The sequence below is a fragment of the Pseudoliparis swirei genome, chromosome 17 (assembly GCF_029220125.1).
Source record: "Pseudoliparis swirei isolate HS2019 ecotype Mariana Trench chromosome 17, NWPU_hadal_v1, whole genome shotgun sequence".
In the NCBI taxonomy this organism is placed as follows: domain Eukaryota; kingdom Metazoa; phylum Chordata; class Actinopteri; order Perciformes; family Liparidae; genus Pseudoliparis; species Pseudoliparis swirei.
The window spans coordinates 6,731,740-6,752,500 of record NC_079404.1 but is presented as its reverse complement, the minus strand read 5'-3'; the positions used below and the strand labels follow the sequence as shown (position 1 = coordinate 6,752,500).

At 42.5% G+C, this 20,761-nt stretch overlaps 1 protein-coding gene across 5 annotated transcripts in view; it reads left to right on the top strand.

Annotated features, from left to right (window-relative positions):
- The window catches only part of thada (THADA armadillo repeat containing), an 85,501-nt gene that overhangs the window by 13,247 nt on the left and 51,493 nt on the right, over positions 1 to 20,761 (top strand). For all 5 annotated transcript variants that reach the window (XM_056435253.1, XM_056435252.1, XM_056435254.1 and 2 more), the window contains 7 exons: positions 512 to 658; positions 1,637 to 1,788; positions 10,926 to 11,035; positions 12,798 to 12,930; positions 15,416 to 15,538; positions 15,966 to 16,088; positions 16,222 to 16,313. In XM_056435253.1, coding sequence (XP_056291228.1) covers positions 512 to 658; positions 1,637 to 1,788; positions 10,926 to 11,035; positions 12,798 to 12,930; positions 15,416 to 15,538; positions 15,966 to 16,088; positions 16,222 to 16,313 — 880 coding nt within the window. The remainder of the gene's footprint in view (positions 1 to 511; positions 659 to 1,636; positions 1,789 to 10,925; positions 11,036 to 12,797; positions 12,931 to 15,415; positions 15,539 to 15,965; positions 16,089 to 16,221; positions 16,314 to 20,761) is intronic.

The window sequence follows — 20,761 nt, the reverse complement described above, 5'->3', positions numbered from 1 at the left end:
CATTTTGTTATCAGTAACACCTTCACCTTCACTCCAAAACGGCATCGTATTAATACAATTACATTATCTGCAGCAGTTTTTGAACCTACAGTACTTGCTGTTATAGGTAAAAGTGTGTGCATTAATAAAACTAAACAACACTCTCCAAATTTTTTTCGCATGCAAACAAACAAATATACATGCTGGTAACCAAAATTACAATTAAGTACATCCCATGTACTCTCTACTGACCTATACACACATGCACATGTTATTTCCCCTGTCAATGCCAACATTTGTGGGGAGAAAAATGGACAACATTTTTTTTTATACACACGGCCAATTCAAACATGTAATATACATATACTTTCAAGGACACAATCATCATGTATTCCTGTTAATATCTTTGAAGAATAATCTGCTCACAAAACCCCCCCCACTAAAATGTATGTATATTTATTTCAGGGAAGATGGTGCTCCTCCCATGAGGAGATATTTTGAATATGAAGTGTTGTTTCTTGTGTTTGGACAGAGACGTCTGCAGGTCTGCAGAGGATCCTGCAGGAGATCCAGCCCAGAGACACCAATGACTTCTTCACAAGTGCCAGAGAGCTGGACACACACTGCGTTGATGACCGCACACCAACCCAGACCACACACATGCCCTCAGTGAACACAGGCAAGTCGGAGGTCGATGTGCTGATGTCATTACACAGAAGGATAGCTTTCCCAGCTCATTAGTCGAAACAGTCCAATGTTACAGTTGTGTGTGTGTGTGTGTGTGTGTGTGTGTGTGTGTGTGTGTGTGTGTCAGAGGAAGTAACATGAGGCAAAGATGCTGCGTGTGGTGACGAGAACATATTCCTTCTCATCACAACTCAGTCAAATTTGGACCAACAGATATGATGAAATGCACAAGTCACACAAAATCTACCAAAAGTAGTTGAAAACGGAAGTAAATGTTCATACTTTTAGTTTTTACTCGCAATCAAAGTATTCTATTGATGGTTGTACATCACACACAGAGATGGCTAATGGCACAGCAACATAATCTGTGATAAATTTATAGATTATTCGGATTAAAAAAAACCCCCATTAATTTCCAATCCTTTATTCCAAAACATTAACAGAGATAAGCCCCGCCCCCTCACCAACGTCATTCGCGTGGCTTTCCCAACGCAGCATTAAGATCTTTCCGCTCCGTGCTCAACTCAACTTTTTTAATACTCAAACATCTCCGCGACTTATTGAGTGACATAATAATTGTCCGACACAACCCATCGATAATGTATTTCATGATCGATTCATGCCAACTATTTTAATAATCGATTTTTTGTGATTTTATCGATTCATTGTTGCAGCCCTAATTAAATGATTACATTACTGTAACTTTATAGTGATACAAAAAATAAAATAGCTCTGTGCAATGTGTGTGTTGTATATGTAATATGAGTGACCCAAGGCAAAACGTCAACAGCAGGGACATGATATGGATTTCGAGGTCTCTTTGTTTCCATTGAGTGCAAACCTGTGTGATGCATGACACAACAAGACAAACCAATATTCAAGTTGTTGGGTAATAAACCCAAACATGAGCAACCTTTTTTTCCATGTCACTCTTTACACACGAGTCACTGTATCTGTGTGTTTGCTCCAGGGGATGAGGGCTACAGGGTGACAGCCCAGATGGTGCTGGTATGTTGCTGGCGAAGCATGAAGGAAGTGGCCATGCTGCTTGGACAGCTGTGTCAGAGCATGGCTTTGTGCAGCACCGCTGACCCACACTCCGGACTCATCACAGAAGAACAGGTGAGATCCCGACGGCATCGCATAGAGCTGCACTCGTGTGTGTGTGTGTGTGTGTGTGAGAAAACCAGAGTGATTATTACATTTAGTGAAACAGTCTGTCTGCTTTGTGTCATGCTGGTGAAGAATGTATGAACAGGATAGCATGTAAAGGCAAGAGGCTGGGTAAATAATGCTTCATTAAACATAGTCTTGTTTGGTCTGAGGCTATAAATATTGGAAGGACAAATGTAACCCCAACAAATAACGGCGACAGATAATTTGAAGGTTAGTTCGTTCGTGTGTGTCCGCGTCCGTCCTTTCGAGTTTCACGTTCTGGCGTCCGTCAATGGGACCATCAAGGTGGGACGAGTCTCTCCGTGTTCACATATGACCGTGCGTTGGTCCGTCCTTGTGTGAGTGACTGTGTGTCTGCATCAGAGTGTACAAACTAAATGTTTGGTCAAAAAAATTTGATGCGCTACGAGCATAATGCAGTAGTCCAAAACCTTGTATCTCATATACATAGACTACTTTATTGTCTTAATACAAGCCCTGTAAACTGAAGTGTCTGTCTCAGTCCGCTGAGATCTAGAAAGCTTTTTTACATTCGTAAGCACAAAAAAAAGAATTCTTTTAAAAATTGTATTGCATAATATAATGTGTGTATACGTACTGTAGCGCGGTAATCGTGTGTGTGCGGATATGCGTGTGTGTGTGTTGTGTTTGTGACACCACCCTGGCATGGTCCTCAATTAGCATCCGCCCTCGTTAGCGCCGCACTTTCATTTGAGGCTCGACCCCGCTGTTTTAACAGCCCCTTCCTTTCCACCGCATCCTTTGCAAATCACTTCCACCAGCAGCAGCAGGAAAATACTGAGTGTTTCAAACAACACACACACACACACGCACACGCACACACAAGACCAGGCTCTCACACACACACACAGGAATAGTTGTCTGAGCGGTTCAGCATGTAAACATCCATAATAACAAGGGTACCAGACATGGGGTTGTTTGTCTGCGTGAGGGTACAAAGTGTGTGTGCATGTTTTTTGGCCTGTATTTACCATCCTGAGAGAGAGAAAGGAGGAATTAACGTATTTTTGTTTTTGTTTTTTGTGATTTAGAGTATCGGGTATGTGTTTATCAGTCCGTTTACCACATTGTACCGTGTTATGTTTTGGCAAATGGCTTTTTACCTTCGCATTGAAAATGCGGAAGGTTATGTTTTGATTGCCGTGTATTTATTTATTTATTTGTATGCGTGTTATTCGCAAAACTAAAAAAGCATTGAACCGAATCGCATGAAATTTGGTGGGATGATTGTTTATTATCCGGGGACCAGTTGATTAGATTTTGGGATCGATCAGGTCAAAGGTCAAGGTCAAAGGTCATGAACAGGTCAAAATCTTTCGCAGAACTCAAAAAGTATTGAACCGAATCGCATGAAATTTGGTGGGTGGGATGATTGTTTATTATCCGGGGACCAGTTGATTAGATTTTGGGATCGATCGGGTCAAGGTCAAAGGTCATGAACAGGTCAAATCTTCTTGAATCACATGGAATTTGGTGGGATGATTGGTTATTATCCGGGGACCATTTGATTAGATTTTGGGATTAATTGGGTCAAAGGTCAAGGTCAAGGTCATGTATAGGTCAACATCTTCTTTTGACCATAGCACGGTCAATTTGTATCCAATTGGCATGCAACCAATGCCAAAATGTTCATAATTCAATGCCCAATGTTGTGATATGCGAAGGTATGCGCTCTACCGAGTGCACGTTCTAGTTCATTGATGTTTCCTGTAACTCACTCGGTAAACGTGAGTTCATGGTCTCACTCTCTAGTTTCAAGGCTTCTTCAATACAGCATGATGGGTATGATTCACAGTGGGGCTTCTTTGTGATTGACAGGTTGCTACCAGAACCGTAGAGGCTATCTTTCTGTCACTCCTTCGCAGTACAAACATGGCCACTTCCAATCACCGGTTGGAAGAAAAAGAAATGTTGCGACAGACAACATCCAAGACTGCAACGGCCGAAAGAACTTGAGGTTTCAACGACGTATGACTTAACATCAACTATGTCCATTTCTTATACACAATTTATGGTAATCTAGAAAAAGAGCTTAATCAGGTCAGAGGAATAGTTAAACATTTTGGGAAATGCACTTTCTTTCTCGATGGGAAGGTTCATATGTCTTTGTCTTTAAAGCTGCAGCTAGTTAGCTTAGCATAGCTCGTTAAGTGAGCTTTAGAGGTGCTGATTGGCAGGTTTTGTTTCCTTTTGAAGAGAGCAAGTCTCACGTTTCTAGTTTCAGTTCTAAGCGCCGCTATGTTAGTCGGCTGCTCATGGCAGCCCTGTGTATGCACGGTAAATACGAGGCGGAGTGGTATTGACCCTCAATCAGGGCCAGCATAGCTTACATGCTTCCAGCTAACGTAGAAAGGTATTCAACCCATGACGTAAAAATGGTTTTGACCTCCGTGTAAAGGCCTCAGTTTGGCACATGACAGTTGATCAACGACTTTTTCAATCATTCGTTGATGATCAGTTCCCGCAATATCTTGAGCACAATATTTAGCAAAGTGAAGTGAAGAAAGGAAGACAGAATGATGACGTTGGCTGATTGTAAATACAAATGGAGGAGGCGCATGTTGACATGCTGAAGCAAGCACACTTTACGAGTGGGGCGGACCACCAGAGTCGCTGGTCAGCTGGAGTTTGACAGCTCGGGTTGTTTATATGGCGTAACTCAGCCTGGAGCGGTCAGAGCCTTGGTTACTCGGAGGAGACAGACCATTTGTCTGGCCCCGCCGAAGCCAAGGGAGTGACACACACACACACACACACACACACACTACTCTCTGACCACAATAAGAATGCTTTGTCCCACATTTCTCTCTAGTGCACAATATTTTCTTCTCATCATTTTTTTTTCATTTATAAAAACTTGTATTGCCTCCAAAGATCTTCAAAGTGGCGGGGAAAAAAATGCAGTTTTATCAAAGAAAACTGCAAGGTGATGATGAATTAGTTCCCTCAGATCCAAATGAAGTCCCAACAATTACAGCTCGACTCGGGTGTCTGAGAATGCTGTGCGCTTATTGTTTAATCCCAAAAGATCTGAATCCTAACTTTGTATTGTCGGTACCATTTTTACAACCGGTGCTTCACGATGTTCTCCTGCATCCAACATCATCAGAGGGCTGTCTAGCCAACGGCCGTCAGGGGAAGAAGTCTGCTATTTGGGTCACTGTCCCGACCCATACGTGTAATTAGGCTTTGGGAAACTTCTCTCTCTCCAGACGCTTTTTCTGGGAAACGGGCACTTTGGCAAAACAGGAAGTTGACGTCTAAATGAAGGCCCCCCCCCCCCTCCCTCCTCGCACTCTCCAGGAAGCTCGCTTGTCCCTTTTTAACCAGTTACACAGCCGGGGAACCTCAGGGAGGGACACTTTAAGTAGGTGAAGCCGCGGCCCAGTTCGGCACCGCCGTGGTCTGGGCCCGGCAGCCACGAGGCCATCTAACGAGCGACTGCCATTTTTACCCTGGTGAGGTCAGGCCTTGTCCTTGGAGTCCACTCTGGCCAGCGATGTGATAAGTCACGGGGCTCGGCACCGTTGTGGTCGACTCAGTCCATACTTTTGGTGTTTTAAGTGGAGTCCACTTCAGGTCTGCACCATCAGATGAGTTTATTGTCCAGTTGTGGGGCCACAACAAAGGCTGAATAAACCTTTCATTTGTGTTGCGTTTATTCCTTTTACACATTTTTAAGCCATTCATCTTTTCTCTGTTCCAGCACGTTCTCCTGCTGCTTTTTTCCCGTGAACCCGTCCCTACGTGGCTTTCCGTAACACCAGGGTCCGTTGCACTCTTTTCGTCTGCGTCTGTGTTCGTTTCTCCCTATTCACACTCCCTATTTTCTTTTTTTTTGCATTGGTCCCAGTCCCGGTCAACCCCCCCCCCACCACCCCCACCCCGTGCCCTCTTTGCCACCCCTGACTAAGCCAAGGCCCGGGCCGCCTCTGCGGTGTCCGGGACACCACAGCCTAAATGACAGGGCACTGAAAGCTCCGTGTCCGCCTCGCCCTGCCGCCTCACCTGCAGCACACTCACCAGTTGTGTGTGTGTGTGTGTGTGTGTGTAATATTGTCGCAAACACTGTTACTAACTGGATGGTTTTACCAACAGTGGCCATTATGTGGAAGTTTCAGCATCCTTATTTGAACGCACTTGTTACGCCACTGACATGCTGCTCTCACGCTTGACATGCCCAATGCTGACTGGCTGAAAACTTAAGTGGCGTCTCTAAAAACAAGAGCGAGAGAGAAAGCTCGAGTGGAGCCAGCTTCTCTCTTCTTGCCAAGTAGAGAAAAGGCCATCGTGGGATCAGATGACGCAGTTCATCTCTAAACCTTTTCTTCACCCCTACTGCTTTGCTTTTAGTCAGATTTAACTTGAGGTTTGGGCCGGGGGAACGACAAGAGCATTTAATTTAGATCTCAGTGGAAGAATTCTCACCAAACTATTGTTTAGGCCAGTGGTTTTCAAACAAGTGGGGCGCCTAGGTATTACAGGGGGGGCAGTGTGAAGAACTTCACATATTACAAAAGTATGTGTAACTAGAACGGGCACTCGGTAGAGCGCATACCTTCGCATATCACAAGATTGGGCATTAAATTATGAACATGTTGGCATTAGTTGCATGCCAATTGGACAAAAATGTATCGTGCTATGGTAAAAAAAAGATTTTGACCTTTTCATGACCTTGACCTTTGACCCGATTGATCCCAAAATCTAATCAAATGGTCCCCGGATAATAACCAATCATCCCACCAAATTTCATGCGATTCAAGAAGATTTTGACCTATTCATGACCTTTGACCTTGACCTTTGACCCAATCGATCCCAAAATCTAATCAACTGGTCCTCGGATAATAACCAATCATCCCACCAAATTTCATGCGATTCGGTTCAATACTTTTTGAGTTTTGTGAATAACACGCATACAAATAAATAAATACACGGCGATCAAAACATAACCTTCCGCATTTTCAATGCAAAGGTAATAAATAAATAAATAAATAAATAAATACACGGCGATCAAAACATAACCGTCCGCATTTTCAATGCGAAGGTAAATATGTACATTACGGTTACGGCGTTAACGGCTTGCGCGACGTCCAAGCTCCTTTGCAACTCGCATGGAGCTCAGTAGTGTGACAACGAAGAGACGTTTGGTAGGAGGGAAAATAAAATAAACCGAGGCGATGCAGATGAGAGACCAGTCTGTTTTATGTCTGAACACTCAGTGGACAGTCAGAAAAGACATTTGGAGACGTTACACCCCACTCACGTAAACAAGCCACGGGAGTTCTTTCAGAGGAAACTTGGTAAATACGGCATGCAGGCAAATCGCTTTGTAAAAGTCGCATCAGCTGATCAGTTACATGACAGAACACGGGCTGATATGGAGAGTTGTGTGACTTTCTGCACAGATGGTGCAGTCGCTAATCAAGAGGGTCTCCAAATTTGGACACACTGTGTCATACAAAGAGAAGCGCTAGATGTGCCGTGAACGACACAAGGTTTTGACCGATGCTATCAGCGTGGTCAATTTCATAAAAACTAGGTCTCTGAAAGCACCACTGTTTTCACTCTGAGCCTTTAGCTGTTTCACATGAAGCTTGGTGGCTCGGAGACATTAAACATCCGTCATATGCTGACATGTCATACAATACAATAAAAATTGTACACATATTAACCCTTGTGTTGCCTTCGGGTCAATTTGACCCGATTCAATGTTTCACCCTCCTGTCGCCTTCGGGTCAATATGACCCGATTCAATGTTTAACCCTCCTGTTACCTTTATATTTACTAACATATTTTACCCTTGAGGTCAATATGACCTCAGCTATTAAAATCTCCAGAAAATTATTAGAATTAATATTGTTTTCCAAGTTTAAGTGTGAGGTACTTTATGTTTGTTTGTTGACTCCCGAAAGAACACCGACATTAAACATTGAATCGGGTCAAAATGACCCGAAGGCAACACAAGGGTTAACCATACACATATTATTCTTCAAAGATTAGGTGGACTCAGCTTATCATTTATTTTATCTTTAATATACTTTTTGGAGTTACATTTATTCATTCAATTATAATGATTAATTTGCATGCTCTCGATCAAGGGAATATTGATTCCTTTGAGAATCTGAAGAGAGAGTACATTTTAACTAATACTGATACAGCTCTTTATTAACAATTATTTGAACTTGGTTTTATTTTATTTTCACAGGTTGCACTAATTGTTATTATCTTTAAAGGATATCCAATGCCAAACATGTTAATTGCAGCCACAAAAAGCTTTTTGCCAAATATTAGTTATTTTTGTGATTACAATTTTCATTTAATTTTTTTCTGTTGGAGCAATCTGGTTTAATTAAAAGTGATTGCAATTTTCTTTCTTCTATTATTTGAAAAAGCACAGTCACAGGAGTCACACAAAGTTGTTTTTTAAAATACAAATTCAGCATTAATTACAATTTTGTATGTGTGGTGGGGCATGAACATTTGTCTTCCTCCAAAGTGGGGCGCAATAGAAAAAGTTTGAGAACCACTGTTTTTGGCTTTGGACCGATTTTGCAACAACAGAGTCTAGATGTGCTTTTCTTGTGAGGATTTTCCACCGTTAATTCGTTACGTGTCCACAGTAGCGCTTTGACACGTCACCCAATCGATTTCCAAGCTCAGCAATTCACATGTACATATTAGTTCTGACGCTTCACTCGGTAAAACATTGAAATAACTCTGCTCATATCACTAGTTATTAGGGCTGCAACACCGAATCGATACAAATTGATTATTAGAATAGTTGTCAACGATTTTCAATATCGATTCGTTGTGTCGCACGATTATTACGCCACTCAATAAGTCGCAAATATGTTTGAGTATTAAAAAAGAAAAGAAAATTGAGCGCAGAGCGGAGCAACACAAAAAAGAGCAGAGCGGAGGTAGAGGAAAGAACATAACGCTGGGAAAGCGAAAGACGCTCTGCCCGTCATCACTGACGTCATGACGTCGGTGAATCTAACTGGCTGCTGCTACTCTGGTAGCGGAAGTTATTCAGACATAGTCGCTGAAAGTTACTGAGCTGTTTGAAATTACGGGTGAAGTTATACTGTGTATATATACATAAATATATTTATTACCTTCGCATTAAAAATGCAGAAGGTTATGTTTTGATCGCCGTGTATTTATTTATTTGTATGCGTGTTATTCGCAGAACAAAAAGTTTTAAACCGAATCGCATGAAATTTGGTGGGATGATTGGTTATTATCCGGGGACCATTTGATTAGATTTTGGGATCAATCGGGTCAAAGGTCAAGGTCATGGATAGGTCAAAATCTTCTTTTTACCATAGCACGGTCAATTTTTATCCAATTGGCATGCAACTAATGCCAACATGTTCATAATTCAATGCCCAATCTTGTGATATGCGAAGGTATGCGCTCTACCGAGTGCCCATTCTAGTGATATTAATGTTATGAACCCGAACACGAGGGCGTTAGGTTTTCCAATATTTTCCACAACAAGTATAAAGCAGAAATAGTGGTTAATTCTTCCGTGGTGGATGGTGGAAATAGTAACCGTTTCCACGTAGCAAAGCAACAGAGATGAGCCACACCCCCTCTCAGGTGAGAATGAACCACAACGCGAGTAAAGCGCTGTCAGTTCTGTTATTGAATAAAGGGTTGGACTTTTTCCTTTTTTAAAATCAGATTCATCGATTAGAGTAGCAGCAGCCAGTTAGATTCACCGACGTCATGACGTCAGTGATGACGGGCTTTCCCAGCGTTATGTTCTTTCCTCTACCTCCACTCTGCTCTTTCTTTTTGACAGACTACACTATTAAAAATTTTTAAGTTGCTGCAGCCCTACTAGTTATATAGTTCTTCTAAAAAAAGGATTCGCTTCAAGGACGCCAACGAACGTTTCCGTATGACATTGGTACTAAATGGTTTGCTCGATGGTCTCTATGAAGGCCGAACAGAGGAGCCAATCGGATGGCGAAAAACACGCAAGATCGTTTCTGTCCACGCCGTGTTTCCACTACAGATGGTATGTCCTCAAACAGTGGGTTTGTGCAGGGTACCCCGCGTTGCGCCCTTGACACATCTCTCTGCGGTCTTTTTTTATAGTATCGGCTGAGCTCAGTTGGAATGTTGACTGAGGCGGTGCCAAGACTGGAGCAGTTCTGTTGGTACAATCCACAACTTTTTTCCCAATGGAAAATTAGAAATAACCGTTGGACTGGACTAGTTGGTGGAAACACGCAGAGAGAGAGGAATATGTTGTCTGCCAATAAGAAAACAAGTCGATTCATGATACTTACTTTACTTGTGCTTTTACTAATTACTAATAAACAATGTTGTCAAGACTAGATAATAATATGTAATTGAATGAGGTTAAAAATATCTTTAGATTTATGTTCGCTATCAGGAAGTAATTTGTAGATATCACCCTGGGCTCTGGGAAAATGTGTATTATTGTCCTATTTCTGACATTTTAAAGACTAAAGCTCATATACTTAATCAATGAAAGCAAGATATGTTATATAACTTCTGCAATTTGTCCGTCGCCATCTTAATTTTTTTTTTTTTTAAACGACTGAACAGAAGTTACCAAATTTGGACTGCAAGGGAGGGACTTAGAGAAGCCGTATATGGCTCTGGTAGAGGTGTCGCCACGTCAATCACAAGGTTGCCCCACCCTAAAAAATACTCTGCTTGATGCTCTATTTGTCTCAATGGATTTACATGGTATTGAAGAAGACTTGAAACTAGAGCTTGAGACCATCAACTCATGTTTACTCTAATAGACTTCCATACAATCAGATACTTTTTAGACACTTCCGCAATGGCTTTGCATGTCAGAACCGGAGGTTGTCTCCTGTGTGCAAACTTCCATGTGACATGATCATTTTCACTGCCATTAAGTCATTTAACTGGAACCGATTACATCAATTTCTGTTGGAGGCTGAAGCAACAGGTTTTACGGTCATGCATACATACCACACTGGCACACATATACACATGTCCAGGAAACCTAGACAGCAGTAGTGTCTTGTTATCGGTCTTTTTCTCTGTTTCAGGTGGAGGGTGTAGGCCTGTACTTCCGTCAGCAGCTCCTGCAGTCCCGTCACCGTGGCGCCTTTGAACTGGCTTATGTGGGCTTTGTACGCCTTACCGACATGCTCTGCAGGTGTGTAGGTGTGTGTGTGTGTGTGTGTGCGCCACACAAACCCGTCGCAGCGGGGTTGACTTTGAACCGCAGAGCATTTGAAACAAAACTCCCTTGTTTTGTTCTCGTGCAGAAACCAGTTGCGTTAACGCGGGCCAAAATCCTCGCGTTTGTGTGGAGGTGCGCGTGTGTTTTCAGAAGAGGAAGAGCAGTGTGTGGGCTGTATGCAGGCCGGGCGCTGGGTGATGGGGTGTTGATTACGGAGTGCTTCACCGCGGCCTTTTGATGCTCCGCCTCGGGATCTTGTGTGTTCTCATGTGTTTGCACTCTTCCTCTCTGTCTCTCCAGTTTTTTTTATTTGAAGTTTATTTTACATCTCTCTTCACTTTCTCTTTTTACCTTCGCATTGAAAATGCGGAAGGTTATGTTTTGATCGCCGTGTATTTATTTAGTTATTTATTTATTTGTATGCGAATTGCATGAAATTTGGTGGGATGATTGGTTATTATCCGGGGACCATTTGATTTGATTTTCGGGTCAAAGGTCAAGGTCATGGAAAGGTCACAATCTTCTTTTTACCATAGCACGGTCAATTTTTATCCAATTGGCATGCAACTAATGCCAAAATGTTCATAATTCAATGCCCAATCTTGTGATATGCGAAGGTATGCGCTCTACCGAGTGCCCGTTCTAGTTTGTCTCTTTTTTGTCTCTTTTTAACTGCGTTAAACATGAGCGTTTATATGAGTTGTTTACAGTGTTTCCCCAAATTTTTTTTAAGACAACCCCCTCACAGCTCCGATAAACTCAAGTCCCCCTTTATCAACACCAGCACCATGTTTCAAATGTATTGACTGCAATCTATCTTAACTAGCAATGACATTAAAGTGGAAATTGGAATGTTTTTTTAGTGCAATTTAACTCGTGTTTTGTAAAGTTTAGTACAACAGAGTTGCAGTAGCTGAACGCTGCAACATTTAATCCTTTATTTGAGCTATCTTTTTTTATCCATTACTTCATGCTAACTATGTAAACCATTTTATCCATTACTTTGAGATTTGATAACTATTTAAACCATTAATTAATTAATTTTAGCTTTTAATTTGAACTCTTCATCTGTTACTTTTTGAAAACTATTCTAATTAACAATTTAAACCCTTAATAAATGACTTTAAGATTGCTATTTATAACATTTATTCTGTGACTTAATAGGAATCAAGTCTTGACCGTGGATGAGGTGATAAAATATCTTTACAACTTCTAGTTTGTAGTATTTGAAAGGTAATCAAGTGCATTAAAGTTTGATCCTCATGTCATCCATTTCTGAACAATCGTTCCTTTTCAAGTAGAAAATATAAACATTTACAGTCGCATCTTAATTTGATGGTTCAGAGGATTGTTTCTTTGGGGTAGGACTCACCCTTTGTGTGTAAGATAAAATTCAACAAAATATGCAGCATAACTTTCCATCTTGAAAACAAGCTTACAAAAACAGCCAATGGGGATATTTGATATCACAACTGATAACTGTGTTGTGTATAGAACCTGGTAAATTAGAAATGGTGCACTATTGCTTTTCACAAAAGAAAAGTGTTAGCTGCTATCATGTCTCAAAACGAGTGAAAACTCGTATTACATAAGTAGATATGTAACTTGAACCAATGTTTGTAATGTAATCGTGATTCAGATGTAATCATTCTTAAAAAATGCATCCGTGTACAATTACTTAATCAAAAAGGTAAACCCCCTATTAATGCTATGTGTTTTTTTGTGTTTGTGCAAGGAGTGGAAGTCCGGCCCTGCAGCAGCTTCCGGCCCGCTGGCTGTCTGAGGTTCTGGAGGAGGTCAAATCCAGTGACCCGTCGTCCAAGCTGTGTGCCACACGACGCAGCGCTGGGATACCCTTCTACATCCAGGTGTGTAAGGACGGGTTTCAAACTAAGCACACCAACCAGGCTATTTGGTATATGTAATCAAAACATTATTGCACAAAGAGCAGTCAAAAGTCTGGGCAGAAGAAAGACAGAAGCTAAAAGTTGGAAATAAATAAGATATCGAAAATATGGACAATTTGGCAAAAATCCAAGTTCTACTCAACTCTGACGAGGTCATGTGACGGTTGAGGTTAAAAGTGGGTCAAAATGATATGGAATGTGCATGGAAGGTAATGGTTAGTGAATGAATGTTTGACAGTTCTCAGAGGTTTGGTAATAGTATATCTTGTGTGTAGGATTGTTTCGTTGGGCTGTTTACTCCTCAAAGTAGTGCAATCGGCAGTTCTTGGCATGCCACTGGAGCACTTCTGCTGGAATCCATCTGCCTATTTTTTTTTTTCTCACACACTAGTATAGTGTGTGTGTGTGTGTTAGGATTGTTCCTAACACACTCACACACGCACACATTGTCCTCTTGTCGACCCCTTGTAGTGGCCACTGGTCCTGCACAACTCTAACAGTGTGTCGTAATCTTCGCCTAACCTCCCTCAACACTTGACTGACTCGAACTCTGTTATTCAGCCGTGCCTCACTTCCGCTTGATTACTGATATTAAAACGAGACATGACAGAGTTCATGTTTTTATCCCAGAGGCGAGTTCTCTGTGGGGCCGCTCTTTGTGGATACGGGTGCGAGGCGCACCGCTGCACCGCCAATATCCCTGGTGCCCGACTTGATTTCTAAATTTTGAAAAGATAATTCACTCTCTCGCACGTTAAATACCGGGATAGCTTATGGTGAAGATACAGGGAGAGTGCAAGAAGACAGGAAGAGTTCAAGTAGAACATGCGTGGTCTAAGATGATGATGAGGAAGGGAGAAGACGAGATGAAGGAGGAAAAAGAGAGCTGAGGAGGTCCCGGGAGGAGCAGAATTCAACACCTTGGGAGAGCGGCGCTGGGCTGCATTCCTTTCACACGAAAAGACGGAGTCCGATACGGGGAGGCTCGCCCTCATGCTGGTCGGCATCAACCGGGACAGACTTCACAGGAACCAGACTAGCCCTCCTCTTCCTCTCCATATTCCCTTCATCCCCCCAAGAGTTCATAAGAGCCAGACTGTGCCTCCTTCCTCCATCTCTCCATCCCGCAGAGGCCTTACTCCTAACCAGAACCCAGGCCAGACACACAGCTGGCTCCCATCAGCTCCCACAGCAAGATAACTCCTTCCTCACGCAGCAGCCAATTGCTGTGTCACCTCCCAGCTCCCACATTCCCGACCTCCTCTCCCGGCACATGCACATGATGTCACTCAGTGAAGCCATCAGTATATTGTCAAACTGGTGTTAAGACATAGCCATGTCTTAATGTGATTTAGTGCCGCTGTATACAGTGATGGGCATCATTAAGTTAGTTATAAAAGGGTTTTCTGCGATAAGTTTTGACCACAAAACAAGTAGATGTAATTTTATCCAATTGATTTGAGCTGTGGCTCGCAGAAAGTTATATTATATTTCTTCTGCAGTCTTTTATTACATTTACATTAGATATACATTTCTATCTGCAATTCACGTTTGAGCCACATGGGGAAGCTATGTGTTCAAAGTCCCTCCCCTTCTGGTAGACAACCAAGGACCTTATTTTGGGAAGCAACATGCAGAGCAGCCGGCGGGGTAGGGACAAAAAGTGGAATAAGTGACTAATCTTGCTAAAGCTGTGATGCCCGGTACTGTAAATATTCTTTCCTTAATAAGGTCACATGGAGGCCACCGGAAGGGGTGGGACTTTGCCCCTCGATACAAAATGATGATAATAGGATTGAAATGGCATTAAAGATGTCGAGGAAGGTTCATTTACTCTTCTCATGATTTATAGATCAGGCCTCTTGGGAATTGGGTCCACAATGGTTTGTCTTAAAAAAAAGGCCCAAGTATGTCCAGAGGAAAAACATTTTTGCAAACACTGCCGACAGTGTAATTTAATGGCTACTTAACAGAGGGTATATGATATACAGTAAATTATCTTTGTTGTCTTTTTAAAAGAATAAATATAACATTGGTAAATAACATTGCGTCATTATATTGATTTTATATAAACAGTGTAGTTTTTAGGCTCTTTTTGCATTCGCCTGGGGAAAAAAAAGAGTATCTGAGCAAAAGTACATAATCTTACAATATGAATCCAATGTCAACACTTCATTTCTGCTGAAAACTATCATGCATAGTTCTTACTGCAGCTCTGATTCGAGGCAGCAGCGGTTGTGACTTGAGAATACGAATTTGGAAATGACAAAAAATGACACAAAGCTACATTGGAGGTGTCAACAGTCAGGATGCAGCGTGGGTAACGCAGGTACCAGATAAGGAAGCAGGAGACCTGGGTGGAAAATATTTTGGTTTTCTTTGAACAAAATTCTAAATCCACATGATGTAAAGATGTCGGTATCTCTGTTGTGCTGTTTTTACTCAGGCTCTGCTTTCCTCCGAGCCCAAGTCGTCCAGTTGCCGTCTGCTGAAAATGACCATGAGAGAGCTGATCGCTTTGGCCGTGCCCTCCGCCAACAGGACCATTGACAGCTTCAGCGTCCCTCAGGTTTGACCACTCGACAGCTTCACACACAGGTCCTGGTGACATCCAACCTGAGAGAGCACTTCACATTCCTGAGCTCTTTTATTCCAAAAGTTTAATGTTGGCAGAAAAAACTGATCATAAATCTCGGATCAATTGGAGGTAATCAAAGCTGTAGGCTGTCGGTGTATACCAATAGCCGCCAAATGGTGCTTTACTTGTGATGCTGCTGCTGCAGGTGAGTCTTTGTCATCTTTAGAAGGTCAATTTACATTCTAAAAATCCTATCAAGTTGTGCCTCTTTGAAGACGTTGTGTTCTCAAACATTCTCGTTCACGTTTTGGAGGAAGAGATTGTCCCCTTCTTTTGTCATTGTGGCATTTGCCGCGCAATGAGCTTTTAATGTGACCCCGCCGGATGGTTATACGTTGCCTGTTCTGTGTCGCCGCAGGTCCATGCTCTGAACATCCTCAGGGCTCTGTACAGGGACACGCGTCTGGGGGAAAACATCATTCCCTTCGTCTCGGATGGAATGCAGGCTGCCGTGCTGGGCTTCACTTCTCCTGTTTGGGCTGTGAGTTTCTACCTTTTTATTGTTGTCTGACTGATTGACAGTGCAGCGCACCAATGAGGGTTTGACCAAAAGGACAAAACACATCGTCTCTTGCTCACGGCCTTTTGTCCTCCTTCTGTTTTTGGTTTCCCAGGTTAGAAACTCCTCCACTCTTCTCTTCAGCACTCTGATCACAAGGATCTTTGGGGTGAAGAAGGGGAAAGACGAGCACTCGAAGAAGAACAGGTTGGCTGCTTCTCCCTCTCTCTAATGTTGTCCACCAAATCAGGTTCACTCTCATGTGCCTCGGGGCAGAATGAGATACTTCCATTTGAATGGAAAGTATCTATATAAGCTATATATATATATATATAAGTTTTGAAAGTGTCAAAGGGCGTAGAACATTATTGAAGTATATGATTATTCCCGGGCTCACTTTTTTCTCATCATTTGCTACCCAGAATTTACCACTAGAGAATTGACAAAAGAAAAAGAATCAACAAAACCGTGATACCTGAAGGATGACCGTAGAAAAAAAATCAATGCTGTGATTTGGGATAAAAAGCCTTTTGCATTTTTAGATTTCTGCCCGTCACTCTGGCAATGGCACATAAAAACATGTTTTTGTAGTACATCCCAACTCGTGTCCCCATACGCGAAATTACCAAGAAATCAAACAATTGAGGGGAATTAAAGCCAAAGTAAAAGGAGCATTTGTATGAAAGTGGTTGTTTCACAACAGCAGGGGTCACTGTCGCTACACCTGTCCGGCTAAAACACAGGTTACCCTTAAACCCACTGCTGGTCGGTACTTGTGGGGATGCAGGGCTCCACTGCTGCTGTTCCCGCAATAATGAATGAACACTGGAAATATGGAAATATATATATATGAGTCTCTTTCACATGGAGAAATTAAATAAAAACCTTTCAATGCTCATTATTGAAACACCTGGGACCATCCCATGGGTGCTGTATTTGGAAGGCTGTGTCTCGACCTTGAATCAGAGGGTCTGTGGAGAGGGTGTGTCCTTGGGCCCGTTGCTCTCATATCAAAAACACAGACAAACAATACTGTGCATGTTCGGATTATAGTCCATGCCTCATAACTATTCTACATATTCATTGGATGTGTTGTAACTCTGTAACACTGTCCATCTGTACACATGACATCTTTAGCTCCTGTCCATCTGGGGAGAGGGATCCTCCTCTGTTGCTCTCCTAAAGGGTTCTTCCTTTTTTTTTCCCTGTGAATTTTTTTTCTTCTTTTTCTTTGGGAGTTTTTCCTAATACGATGTGAGGTCCTGGGACAGGGATGTCGTATGTGTACAGATTTTACGTTTGTGATTTTGGACGATACAAAATCAACAAAATGTAATTGAATAGTTGCAATGAGGTCTACATTGAACCCAGAGGTGATTTGGTAAAGTTTTCACAGGGCGTGGCCCTTGTTCCAGGAAGCTCTGCTTGGCCCCCGTTACTGTATTTCTATTGGCTGCTTCTCTGAAGGCCCCCCAAATACTCGTTACCAAGCCAAGGCTGATCCTGTTTATCTGGTCTGTTTTCACTTGTTTTTTCAGTCTGCCATCTCTCCTTTTTGTATCGCCATCGGCAGCATTGTGCGTGTGTATTGTGTGTGTTTTAGGAAGACTGGTCTTCTCGCTGTCTGTGGAAACTTTAGCTGTGTAATTTTTACATATGTTACTTTAGACTCCAGACTTATTGTTTTCTTGTGGATTCGTCATCCCGTTGGGCTCAGGCTCCTCCGCTCTGGGATGGCGTATCGATGTCGATCCGACATGGTCACCGAGATAATTTTGCATCCGTAAACAAAGCTGACAGAGAGAAGATTGCTCCCTGCATTCCGGCCTCCACTCCTCCCTTTGCACTGCGTGTGCTCTTGTTCGTGCAGAGCTGTCCATATTAATGTTACTGAGAGGTTTTTCTCGGCTCCCTTATTTTCCTTCTTTTGAGTTAGCAAAAGTACCAACACATCGAACTGTGGCTCAGTGGTGAGAAGGGTCGTCCTTCAATCAGGGGATCCACGCTTTGATCCCCGGCTCCGCTCGTCCATGTTGGTGTTTCCTTGGGCAAGACACTTAACCCTGATTTGCCCCCACAGCCTGTTCCTGCGGTGTATGAATGTTACTTACTCCTGATGTGCAGGTGGCACCTTGTCATCAGTGTATGAATGGGTGAAGGATGTCATGTAGTGTTAAAACGCTTTGAGTGGTCGGAAGACTATAAAAGCGAGGTCCAGGTCCATTTAGCATTACTCCTTTTATACATTCCGCTCAAGTTAAAGAGCTTGTTGTGACTGCTTTATAGTCTCGTAGTTATATCCAGTTGTCACAGTGGATCTGCAACAAAAAATGATGGCTATATATATACAATGATTTGTATTACCTTTTTGGACTTGACCAGTTATTTATACGAGGCAGCAATCTCCGATTTGGAAGTGTGGAACCAATACTTAAGTGTATAAAACTTGCGTTTTCTCTACTGGGTCTCGAAGTCTGGTTGATTAGAAGTCCATGAGAAAATTACTCTACTTCTCACTTCATTTATTATCTCAGTAAACATTGCAAACATGAGTTTATTCTCAATCTCTAGTCTTCTTCAATACAGCATGATGTTCATTTAGTAAATTATGCTCCATTTGGAGTGCACACAAAACATTGTCCTTCAGTAAATGAAAATAGTTACACACACACACACACAGTCATTTTACTTTTACTTACCTGCCCAACCGAGGCAGATTTTGTCAATCGAAAAGGCTTTCACAGTATTAATGTGCAGGTACTTATGACATAATTTCCCTCAAATTATATTGCTAGAAAAAAAAATCATATGTCTTTGACAATAGGGGTCATGGACCTTGCAATTGTCCGATGTAGGCTAATCATGTACTGTAAAATACCCATGTAGTGTACAATACCCATGACATCTTAGATGATCTGTGACTCGACCGGCCTCTTCACAAATGTTGAGGCCAAATGGCCGGGCTCTGTCCACGACTTCAGAATTATGTAGAAAATGATTAAGGTGGACTCATGAGAAGAATAGGAAGAATCGCACAGTATTTCTTTTCACTGCTTCAATTGATTGAATTTCTGATTATGAATAATACAGTGCATCCTGAAAGTATTCACAGCGCTTCATTTTTTACACATTTTGTTATGTTACAGCCTTATTCCAAAATGGATTAAATTCATTATTTTCCTCAACATTCTACACACAAAAACCCATAATGACAAAGTGAAAACTGTTTTTTGCACATTTATTAAAAATAAAGAACGAAAACATAACATGTACATAAGTATTCACAGCCTTTGCTCAATACTTTGTTGAAGCACCTTTGGCAGCAATTACAGCCTCAAGTCTTCTTGGGTATGATTCCACAAGCGTGGCACACCTATTTCTGGGCAGTTTCTCCCATTCTTCTTTGCAGAACCTCTCAAGTTCCATCAGGTTGGATGGGGAGCGTCGGTGCACAGCCATTTTCAGATCTCTCCAGAGATGTTCAATCGGGTTCAAGTCAGGGCTCTGGCTGGGCCACTCAAGGACATTCACAGAGTTGTCCCGAAGCCACTCCTTTGTTATCTTGGCTGTGTGCTTCGGGTCGTTGTCCTGTTGGAAGATGAACCGTCGCCCCAGTCTGAGGTCCAGAGCGCTTTGGAGCATGTTTTCATCGAGGATGTCTCTGTACATTGCTGCATTCATCTTTCCCTCAATCCTGACTTTTCTCCCAGTTCCTCCTGCTGAAAAACATCCCCACAGCATGATGCTGCCACCACCATGCTTCACTGTAGGGATGGTGTTGGCCAGGTGATGAGCAGTGCCTGGTTTCCTCCAGACATGACGCTTGGCATTCAGGCCAAAGAGTTCAATCTTTGTTTCATCAGACCGGATCATTTAGTTTCTCATGGTCTGAGAGTCCTTCAGGTGCTTTTTTGCAAACTCTAGGCAGGCTGTCATGTGTTTTTTACTGAGGAGTGGCTTCCGTCTGGCCACTCTACCAAACAGGCCTGATTTGTGGAGTGCTGCAGAGATGGTTGTCCTTCTGGAAGGTTCTCCTCTCTTCATAGAACAACGCTGGAGCTCTGTCAGAGTGACCATCGGGTTCCTGGTCACATCCCTGACTAAGGCCCTTCTCCCCCGATCGCTCAGTCTGGCTGGGCGGCCAACTCTAGGAAGAGTCCTGGTGGTTCCAAACTTCTTCCATGTCCGGATGATGGAGGCCACTGTGCTCATTGGGACTTTCAATGCTGCAGAAATCTTTCTGTACCCTTCGCCAGATCTGTGCCTCGATACAATTCTGTCTCGGAGGTCTATAGATAATTCCTTGAACTTCATGGCTTGGTTTATGCTCTGATATGCACTGTCAACTGTGATACCTTATAGAGACAGGTGTGTGCCTTTCTCAATCATGTCCAATCAACTGAATTTAGCACAGGTGGACTCCAATCAAACATCTCAAGGATGATCAGTGGAAACAGGATGCACCTGAGCTACATGTTGAGTGTCCTGGCAAAGGCTGTGAATACTTATGTACATGTTATGTTTTCGTATGCTGCGTTCACACCAAAAGCGTTGCGAGTAGGTTTCATGCAAAGTCAATGCACCGACACGAATGGATGCGAATAAAGCAAATGTTCATGCAGTTATTCAGACGTAGTCGGTGAAAGTTACCGAGA